General features: G+C 37.6%; 1 protein-coding gene across 1 annotated transcript in view; it reads right to left on the bottom strand.

Moving 5' to 3' along the window:
* Positions 1 to 10,417, bottom strand: part of CDH7 (cadherin 7) — a 71,436-nt gene extending 61,019 nt beyond the window's left edge. The window contains exon 1 of the mRNA XM_057374313.1: positions 10,028 to 10,417. Coding sequence (XP_057230296.1) covers positions 10,028 to 10,237 — 210 coding nt within the window. The 5' untranslated portion in view covers positions 10,238 to 10,417. The remainder of the gene's footprint in view (positions 1 to 10,027) is intronic.
* Between the last annotated feature and the right edge of the window lie 1,149 nt (positions 10,418 to 11,566).

The following is an 11,566-nucleotide window of genomic DNA, read 5'->3' as shown; positions in this document are numbered from 1 at the left end:
CCAGAAAAGCAATAAAGCTTTGACATACTCAACGAGGTAGTGGACATGGACTTGCAAAGAAAGAAGCAAACCTGAATAGTGCAATTTGAATCTTACAATGAGAAAGGAAGTAACAGTTTCACTTGACTTATTTCCTGTTTAGATGAAGGTATAATAGAGTGCTTTTGTTCATGGCTTTCCACTGTCAAGAAGATTCACAAAAGGAGGCATGAATGAAAGAGCAGTATGGATGAACACAAGAGTACARCGCTGACACCAAAGAAAAACCTTTTAAAAATGTTGCTTGGCTAAACAACAGTAAAGTGGTAAAGGGTGAAAGATGGTTGGGGAGGATAACAGTCTACATATGCATGAAGATTACGAACATGCAGGAGCAAGTGGAATTATTTAAACAGTTCTTAATATACAGACTACGTAGCATTACAGCCCTGCAAGTTAAAAAAGAAACATAAAAATATGCCAAGCACTTTTCCAAATGACTACTCTGCCCATATAATATGTATAAATTGTGTAAGGAAGACAAGTTAAGTATTTTGCTAATTTATTGCATTACGTTTATAYCATGATTATGGAAACTTAAGAAATGACCATCTGCTTTTGCCAGCTGTGTCTGAAAACTTTTCATTGTTACAGGRTAACAAGCTAAACTTTGCCTAATACAGCACCTGCCTACCTTGTAAGGCAAATGAATTGCCTGATCGCCTAGTCAGCAGGATTACAATTTGTTACCTCAGTTTGAAGTGTCTAAGCAGCTTATCATCCCTACACACGTACCATCCAAGTACCAGATTTTTCATATTTTGGAAGCRTTTCAAATGAAAAATAACTTTTTGGGTTCAATTCTTCTCACACATACTCCACAGCAACAGAATGACATGTCTCTGCAATCCTTAAGGTAGTTTCTCACGATTTACAGAAACAGAAAAACCAAATGAGACAGTATGACTCTGGGAACATTTTATGGAATTCATGCAGCAAAATCTCCTTATGTCACCTGGAAAATGACATKAAATTTCTTTCTTTCTACGCAGAGAGGGCCTAAGAATCTCCTGTGATGTAGGCAGAACATTATGTCAGACTGTCCTTAGTTGTCCTTAGCATACAACATTTCACCCCCATGAAATGCCACAATGCAAACCTTCAATGCTTTAGGAATATTAGAACACTAAATGAAAGGAACGCACTATTTCTTCACTGTTAAAACCTGGAATATGTTGGTATCTGTTGCAAGTCAGTCCACAGTATACCTCTTTTACTAAMCTATAATATCAATAAATAATTCAATTTTGAAATGACCAGATAATTAGATTGCAACATTAATATTCTCAAATGGTCTCCTAGGGTCAATAAAACTGATCTGAAGATTCTGGACTAAATCTTCGGTTCATCCATGAACAGCATTACTTAATAATCAAAGCATATTTAGGAACTTTGTGCCTTTTTCTTGAATATTTAGAATTAATTCTCCCCAGGGAGAATTCTGAAAAAGCTTGAGACTAAGTCAATAAGGCACATTTTGTGTTTTCTGGTACATGAGTAATTGCACATGAACTGCTCTATGCAAAAGAGCTATATTTGTCTTGGTATTTCTATTTATCTGAAAGAAAAAAAATAACATTTATTCTTTGCTATGTTTATGACTTGTAGAGTGCTATTWCCATACTATGTGCCTTACACCTACATAAATAAAAATGTTAATTTTGCAACAACACTGGGTTGTAGCATCAGCAAATATTTGTACATTGACAGAACTATTAATGGTAGTAGGTTTTTGGGTTTTTTTTTTTCAAGAATATCTCCAAAAAACAATCCTAAATATRTTCTTCAATTTTATGAAGCTATTTATTGATTTTGGTGATCAGTGTCTTTTCACAATGAGCTTCTTTATTGGCTGAGTTTACATTTGCCTGGGAAGGTTAAGAGGGCTCCCATTCATTGAATTCAAGTGACATATAGTTAGGTGGTCACAACCTTTATTCATGTCAAGTAAACAACCCCCCTCCCTATTTTTAAATGGTTAATCCTCCTTCTTATAACCCTGATGTTATGAGAGATTAAGCATTATGACATCCTCAAACTTCTGCTCTTGGTACAGACTGATACTCATACCTTGACCATGGTTTGGACAGCTGGGGCAGAATCAGAGTTCTCTTAGAGCACACACTCCACWGCCTTTTCTAAGAGCTACTTGTCTCTAATTTGCATGACAGTAAGTGTCTCTTCCAGTGCAAAAGTGACAGAGAAGRTGTTGGTAGAGTAAGGAAGCTAATAGTTATTCTAAAAGAACCTAGTGAATTAACATCTTTCTTCTCTCAGCAGTTCCACCATTAGCACTTAGCTCAGCTATCTCTCCCAAGGAAATGCATAATGCTGAGAGAAAAAGATTATACTGAAGAGATTTTCCAGTGCTTATTGCCAGTATATTTATGTAAAAGCCAGCTTATTGCACACAAAGGAACCATTCCCGGATTTTTTTTTTCCCAGATCTTTAATATGTTGTCCAAGGTCCTCCCTTTAACTGGTTAAAGTTAGCATGTATGTGCCCAGGTGCTATTTTATTAAATGATTACTGAAAGAGAAAAGGAAGAGGAATTTAAGAAATGTAGTATAATATTTAAAAACAAATGTGGAGCAAAGAAGAAATTCAGCAAAAAGAATTATGACAAGGCAGCAACCGTCCTGACAGCACTTTTAGACTGTGACACATGGAAAATACTTAATACATGAAATGAATACCCAATGAGACAGACATTTATGGCTAACAGAAGATGTGCAACATGAAAAACGTAGTGTGACAGCAGGCTACAAGATGTAAAACTTTAAAACATACGCAGTCTGATACTTTGAAAGGAACTGGAAAACATCTTTTATCTTAACTGGTCTGAAAGGAGATGTAGTCTGGTACTATCATAGATATTAAATAGGTCTGCATTTCAGAGTTTCAACCAGCTTGTCATCTATAAAGATGGTAAGTAAAGTCAGGGAAGAACCTCTATTATATTTTCATAATGTTTTAAAATGTTACATAATTCTCATTTCAGAAAAAGTAATATTCTCTCTTCATAGSGAGCAACACTAATGACCCACTGTTCTCAAGTTATTTTCAGATGTTGACTAACGCTGTGTTTCTCTGAATTTTGTCTTTGCTTCTTAGTCTGCTGTTGTTTCTTGCCTAATAAGACCACAGCATCAGAGCAGGGGTTGCATTTGCTTGCATTTTACCTAGCAAAATAATTCATGAATGAGCTTCCTTGGCCGTAGAATAATGCAAATACTCAAAGCTCCTGATAGCCATAATTTCACAGTGCTGTAATTCCAATGTTGTTAACACATTACTGTGAGTCTAGGGGATGGAAGTAAAACTGGATGTCAAATAACAGCCAACAGCAAGAACTAAGGGACCAAGGCAAACCTCAGAAGATGAAAAGGAGAAGGAATGTCAGAACACTAAAAATGTCAGCTGAAGCAGCATCAGCTTGACTGACATCAGAACKGTAAATCTCATGCTCTCCTGAAAATAAGGCATTTTCTGTTAACCAGCCAAGCATACAGGAGCCTCTCATCTACATATAATTGCAAAATTAGCTTTTAGTCTTGCTTTTCTATTTTGTCAGAGACTCATAAAATATAGTTTTAAGTAATGCCCAAAAGACACTCAGCACAGAGCACTGCAGGTAGAGCCTCTCAGTCAGCTGAAATACAGAAGTGGTATAACAGGATTACATAAATAGCACGGCTGTGCCATTGAATGAAAAACTGCCGTGAGGGCTGCTTAATTTACCGATGTTGTCATCACTAACCTTCCTCTTCTGTAATGGCACATGTTAAGGATCAATGTTCTATATTATACTAAGAGATCAAATAGCTACATGCTCTACTTCAGTATCCAACCGTAAGTCTCTCAACTCTATTATCACTTGTAATAATGAAATTACACACAAATTGTCTTTTAGTGCCTGGGCATGTGAAATTGTCATCACTTTAAATCTCTGGTATAAAACCTCCTCCTGTATCCATTCAGCTATGTGAGCAGAGGACTTCCTGTAAAGAGGGAAAGAGGAAATTGCACTGTAGCTGTGCAGGCTGATGAAATCAACCAGGAAAATGCAGTAGATTTTAGGTTATCCTTTCGGATAATTCTTCCTGTGTGCCTTAATCTCACCATTCTCCCCAGAGACACTTTAGCCCTGCATGCTAAGAAGGAAATATTTGGATTTTCAGTCAGCTCTCAGTCATTTGGGGTAATCCACATAAAGTATAGCATGGAATAACACAAAGCCCACTGTGACCATCCAGTGAAGGAAGATGTGTGACACTGGGATTGGATAGAACAAGTTGAGATGGTAAAGCCATACCTCTGCAGTACAATTGAAGCATCACTTCCCCAAGACCTATTTAATCTATAAAACAAATAAGCAGGACTTAACTATTTTGTCTGTTCACTTGTTTCATTTGCAGCACTTGTGGCAGGAAAATATTTGACAGAAATGGCATGCCCCATTTTACTTAAAAGGTCAACTATTATCAATTTTCATAGCACAGAAAAGCAAAGAGTTCCTGAGACGGATAAATATCAGAAATATAGATGTGCTTTTTCCCTTTCATAAATGGTCTTTTGGGAGTATATAAAACAACAGTGCCTCAAAGATTATGATAAAAGTAAAGAACACAAATAGAAAAGGAGAAAAAATGTAACAAAGGAGAAGTTTCTTTCTGAATTATTATGCTGTCTTTGTTTTCCACATAGAAGCCACAAAGACAGATGAAAAATAGTTGCTCTGAGTTTGGTTTGTTTGATTTTTTTTCCCCTAAAACTACTTGGAGTGGMAAAAGGAAAAAAAGAAAAAAACTGCAGAGCTGTGAGTACTCTCAGCCAACAGCTTGCTTCCAGAGCAGACATGAACCTTCCAGCAGGATGCTCACAGGATGCTTGAAAGAAAAAAAAAAACCCAAAAAACAGAATAAAGCTGAGCAGAGAGCCCTAGTCCTTGTGGGTGCCTCTAGAAGTGGCAGAAGGGTCAGATCCCTTCAGGGAATTGCATCTGACTCAACTCCTTCCTYACTATGTGCCAGTAAGGTGGCCCAGTCCTCTTTACCTATATTTAGCCTTTATAACAACACCCCATGTCCTCTCCATTTCCCAAGATGTCAGTAATATTCCCACAGTTCAGTCTGAGTTTGACTGAGTGACCAGCACTTCCACAGTGYTCACTGCCCTAAAGTATTTTAGCAAAGACACTCATTATCCAACTCAGTCGAAATTCATCAGCCACATCTGAAATTGTCAGGCTGTGATTCCACGAAKAGAGCCCTGCTGCTGACTGCATCTCTATGGCTTGACACAAGGTCACACCACAGATAAATATAGCATGTGAATAATTCTGTCACCTCTTTGACACATTCAGTAACACCTCTGAAAAACAAAAACATTAACTGAAAACCCCAGCAATTCCCCTATCCAGCCTCCTTCCCTCCAAAATGAGGAGACTGAAAAAAAGAAAAAAAAATACTACCCACTCTCTGTGCTAATAATAACATACACTTCTTGTTATTTTGCTGCTTTAAAAAACTTTTCCCCACCCTGCCTGTAAGTTCTCTTAAAACTTGTAAAACCTGCAATTCCTCTCTAAAATGACCTAATTTTATAAGAAAAGTTTAAGTTCACTGCATTTTTTTTCATGTTTTCCTCATTCTGTACTACTCCAGGAAATAATAATGCAAATATTAGCTTTTATGCACTTTTGTCCATGTTTGAAAATTGAATCCAACAAGTTTATTTACCTTAAAGCACTCAGAAGAAAAGCAAAGAGGCAGGTAAAATTGAACTGGAAGGCAATGACTGTGAGCTCTAGGAAACTATATGCTCTCAGTTCACTCATTTAACCTTTTTTCTTGATTTTACAATCTAGAAAATGCAGGTTAGGATTTGTGCTTTACTTTCTCATATATTATAAATAAAAACAACATTCAGGGCATCTTATGAGTTCCAGGTGTTATTTCTGTGAATTACCAGTGAGCCTCTCAAAGTTACATATGAGCTTTTGGGGTTTGTGCTCAGGCAAAATCTCTGTCTTTTATTTTCAGTCCTTCACATGTTAGTGAGATCTCAAGGGAAAAGGAGAGTTCAACTCAGCAAAAAGCTTGAAACTGCCCTGTAACTATACCTAAATTTAGAGCCATTGGAAAAGGAAAGTTGGTTTAGATCCAAAAGAAAACAGTGAAGCTGTCCATCAATCAGCATTACATGGAGTTCACAAACTTCTTTCAATTCTTCACATTTATTTGTGCCTTCTTTTGTTTGGTTGTTTTGGCTTTTTTGGTTTTATTTTAACTTTTTCATAAGAAAAATGAAAGTATAACTGGCAGAGATTTTGTGTCATTGTAATGCTTTTCACAACACTGACACTCTTGCAGTAGAAGACATTAGAAGAAATAATAATTTTTAAAAACCCCAAACCACCACACCAAAAAAACCTCAAACCCTGGATGTTTGATATGTAATAAAATGCCTGTTGTATGTCTGTTATGTAAGAAAACAAAACAACTATCATCAACACTTTCTGCTTTAACTGCTCTCCTTTTTGCCTACGTGTACCCATGGAAACTTCAATTACAGGACCATATACAGCTTTTCAAATATTCAACATAATAGCATACAATTTTTCCTAATTTTAGGTGTTTATGTTTTGAATTATTTAAAATTGCTCTATACTATTATTTTTTTGTGCCCTAATAGATCCCATTAACATCATTTATATGGAAAATACAGAGTAAGGCATTTCACAAAAAACATATAACCGAGCAATAGTAAACATTTTCCAGAAAACAGAAGCCAACAATGCTTCTAGCTCAATTAGCATCACGTTAACTGCCTCATCTCCTGCATGGCATGTCTGGAAGAGAAGTGCCTATCCAAACAGTTTAATGGGTTAAACAGTTAAATGCTTCAGCCCTTCAAGTGAACATAACATATGCTGCGCTGACCGACAGAAAGCAATTGTATATGGTTCAGTCCACAATCTGATTACATGTTAAGCACCTCCCAAGAGGTGCTCAGAATTCCATCCAAGATGATTAAAATTCATACCATAGAGAGGAAAGACCTACATTTAAAAAAAGGAGAGAATAAAAAAAAGCACAAAACTTCTGTCACCTCTGACCCCTATTAGACTAAAACTAATGAAACGAGGTTTCTCTAGAGTCACATGGGAAACAGGGTTTGCTACCAAAAGAAAAAAAAGTGAATATGCATTTAGGGGAAAAAAAAAAAGAAAGGATGTCCAGGAGGAAGGCTGTAGTATACGTCAGGTGTAGATCTGAAACCTTGTTAAACAAACATGAAAAAACGGAAAAATTAAGGGAAAGTCTTGTTTTACTGAGGTGAATAGGAGTCCTGCTACATTATTTACAAGGAATAGGATTTTACCCTGCATGATCATATAATTGAAGTGTCACAATGCAGACACCCAGGAGGATTGAGTCAGTGCTGAACATGGAATGAACAYTGGTATTTCATGACTCTTGAATGATTTGCCATGTAACCCTAACATCCCCCAAATGCTGCCTTGCAACCAGAATTGCCTAGGGCTTTGTAAAATTGAACAGTGRCGGGGAGACASTATTCCCCATTGCAGCTCCATTTGCTTGAGTGTTTCTGAAGCCTTTTTAACTCYCAGCCCTTAAAAGCTGGAGGAAGGTCCCTCCCTCCTGGATGTGCAGTTAGATTGGCATCCTGAGTGTAAGGCAGAGCAYGACCGGCCTCCCAGAAGCAAAGCACTCTGCAGAGTCTGGTTGCTGCTTCCACTTCATTTGATGAGAAAAGTGAGCTATGCCAGCTTTTTGCTTGCTGTACCTTCCTAACCAAAAAAAAAAAAAAAAAAAAAAAAAAAAAAAGAAAAAAGAGGGAAAAAATCCAGCCTTCCTATCCAAATCTCAGTCGTCTCTGTCTCTACCTGCCAGCAAAGGATTTGAAACAAGAACAGCAATGTTTCTGAGGGAAGAAGAGGGGGAGGAGGGTGACTGCTGCTCACTTCAGAGTGGTGCTACACATAATATGTTAAGACACAGAATGAAAATCACTTCTTCACCTTTTTGCTCCCCTGCGTGGGAATGCAGCTTCGGTCATGATTGCGCCTTAGGAGCCACACAGTGAAAAGCCTCTCCAGTGAGAAGGTTAGGAACTGGGCACGTCTTATCTTACAAGATGCTCAGCAAGGGCTCTGTTTCCAGGAGGATGGGCTCCCTTTTGWGAGTGAAAATTTTTATCTGCTTTTCCTACAAAATGGATTGCTGGTACAAATTCCTGAGCCAACAATTCATACAGCTGATACAAAGGCAGGCTGGGCACAGACTGTTTCAGAAAATAAAAAAAGGTTGCATTTTGTAAGTTATCTGCTTGTGAATGCTAGGACTCTTGTAAAAGACAGGAAAGAGCAGACTGTGAAGCTAAAAATAACCACATACATGCAAATACCATGTACTATAGCGCTACCACAGCATTTTTGGCCATAGTATAGCAGTCGACTGAATATGAGAATTACTACAGATCAAAACTAGTCTTCACTCGAGTATTTCAAGAGGCTTCYTTTCCAGGAGAGAAATTCAAATTTGCAAGCCACACTTCTTTTTTTATCAGTGGGAAAGAATGCCAAATAGGCCATTTCCAGAGGCACAAGAGAAACTCCAACCTGGGAACAAATTTGCCTAAAAAGACACAGTCTTACAGACAACCAGTAGCTGTGTGGCATGAGAATRGATTCTGTTACATTACCTAAAACTTTACCAAAACTTTCAAGACCACTGTAATACAAGATGACATTTCTGACTCTAGCACACCCTTTCTTAAGGGCTCAATTATGCAAAGTACCAGCTCCAACACAGAAGAGMACCTAAACACCACCATAGCAGCAATCATGAAAGCAGTTCCTTATTTAACTTGGTTATTTAGCTGGCATGATTAAATTCTAAGTGCTTAACTGTATTAACACAAACATCAAGGTTTTGTCTCAGTAGGATGAATTAAGTAAGCTGAAATTCATTGCACTGGTATATTTGAAGCAGTGGATTTCAGATTACTTCATTTCTTTTTCTGTAAGCATGTTGTTGTGCCAAAAGCTGTCACTCCCTTGTTTTCTATGCATTTGCTGTATTTTAATGAGAAACTCTATTTATTGATTCTGATATTACCGAGAAAATGGGTTTTCCTTTCACTAAGATGATTACACATAAATGTTACAGAGAAACACAAGAGGGGGTTTTGTTTTGTGAGCGTTTTTTTCCCTTCATAATTGCTGAAGGCAGCACATTACCCACTAGCACAAGGCAGTAAATGAGCTAAATCCTGGATCCACAGCTGCGCTCCGTGCGCTCCATGTGCAGCRGCGGCGCTCAGAACGAACCATTTGGGATGCCCTGGTGTAAAAGGGCTGGCTCTGTACTGGAGCCGTGCCCGTCACAGGCGAGGTAAAGCCACAAGGCTGTGCTGTGCTGTGCAGGGAGGACAGCGAGGCCCCCAAGGTGCCAATCTGCCAGCCAGGCAATGTCAAAGAGCAGCAGTGACACAGACGTGCCCTCCTTTTCACTTGTCACACCCACAGACGCCTGATTCTTTCTCTCTTGCCCTAAGTACTGCTGAGTTTTAGGGAGCAAACAACATAATATAGAACTTTTTTATTTTTTTTTCCCTGGGACTAGCTGATAATTCGTAAAAAAGAAAATTCATCATTATTTTCCTCTATTTTAAAATATATTATAGTAATAAATATTTTCTTTCCATCAGTGGTGGCAAAACACTTTCATTACTGCACTCTGTTAAACAAGCAGTGCTAATATGTAGAGCTCTTAAAGAAAATTGTAACAGGAATCTTGTATTCTTACAAGAATGCAATGTGTTGCTGTTCTGAAGTATTAAAGTTTTTCTCTTTTTCAAACTAGGAAACTTTGTCCACTTAAGTCAACCAGGCTGCACCATATAAACACATCAAAAAGCAAGCGTCTGCACCCTCCAAAATTTATTTAAATCCCCTACCTTTCCTACATAGAGTGGGTCTGTACCCATGTATTCTTCCAGCACAAAGAATTGATTCCACACCCAGCTGCGTTTGGTTCTCGTCCTCCCTGATTGAAAATAGGGCTTTGACCTGGACCTTGTGAGCTCTGCTTGATTCATCCCAGAAAGACACAGGAGAAGAGCTAGAATCTGAAGAAAATGGCAGAACTCCACTTTGCCCAACTTCATTTTTTTTTTTTTTTCCTTGGCAAAAGAAAAAACCTTGACCAAAGAGGGCACAATTCCAGTTGTCTCAGTAGCTCTCAGAAGCTCTAGCCTCCGGCAGGGTGTCAGCTGGAAGTCCAGAGATAACAATTTGCAGAGTGGTCAGTTGGAAGATGTCACCACTGCTGAACAACCTTCACCAAGGAAATGGTGTAATCGGTACCTATACAGGAAAAGGACAAAAACTGTTGTCAGATTTTTATTTTTTTTTTTTAAGAATGTAAATTCTTTGCAGCTTTCACATCATGCATCAAAACATTTTATTACTTTTCTCCTCATCAACACCAATGACTTCACATAAATGTCTGAGAGTTTATAGCAAAGTCCTTGGATAGCATTGCTACTGCTGATACACCTGCATTTGTAGTCATAAAGCTATCTCCTGACTGATCTCTTAATACATCATTTTTTCCAGTACAAAAGTTAAAATTGTTTCAATTTAAAACAGTCAGAGCAAGTGTAGTTATTTACAGGGKTTTTTGTTTGATTTTTTCTCCTCTGTCTGCTATGGTCTGCTTTAGTTACCATTGCTATGATATAATTACAAACCAGCTACAGGCAGCAAGTTGTATTAATGACAGGGACATATCCTAGCTGAACTCTCTCCCATATAACTCAAAAGCAAAATAAAGGAGCAGAAGATGAATCAGAGCAATTTGATTGATTCTTAGTCACAGTACACCAGATGCTATGATTTGTTCTGATCTGAACCTGACCTGCTAAAAAGCCCTGAGTCTCCCCACTCAATTTCAGTACTTTCCTAAAGCAAATGTCAGGCACCGTAAGAAACATGTTAGACTRCTTTATATATTTATACAGAAATATGCCCAGAAAGATTAGAAGACAATGTGATTTTGTGTTTTCAATGAAAGCCTAATTTAATAACAAATGATTTTTCAGCACTAACACAAACAATTTTTATCTTTTTGTGTGCCTGTTTTTATTGCAAAATTTAATCATTTTATAACTCATAAAACTTACTATTTTTTTAAACACAAACTTCAATAGTTAAACTCTTTTCTGCTTTTTACAGCTGTGAGCCTTCTCTGCCCAAGTGAAAATGTAACTCAGTAAAATGTTTTTAAAAGTATAAATTCTGTCTGTCAGAACCAAATACAGCTTTGCCTTTTGAGGGAATCACCAGGTAAGCAAAGCTGTCTCTTAAATAGACATCCTCCYTGTCTGAGTGAGCAATGAGGGAGACAAGAAGCATATATGAAGTGCCAAACATGAAGTGGAAATAAGGGTGAAATTAAAATAGATAACAGGGCATTAATTTAGAGTGAACTGCTG

The sequence above is a fragment of the Malurus melanocephalus genome, unplaced genomic scaffold, assembly GCF_030028575.1.
Source record: "Malurus melanocephalus ecotype Western Australia unplaced genomic scaffold, MMel_1.1 scaffold_223, whole genome shotgun sequence".
In the NCBI taxonomy this organism is placed as follows: domain Eukaryota; kingdom Metazoa; phylum Chordata; class Aves; order Passeriformes; family Maluridae; genus Malurus; species Malurus melanocephalus.
The sequence above is the reverse complement of the archived record's forward strand: the minus strand, read 5'-3'. Positions and strand labels throughout refer to the sequence as shown.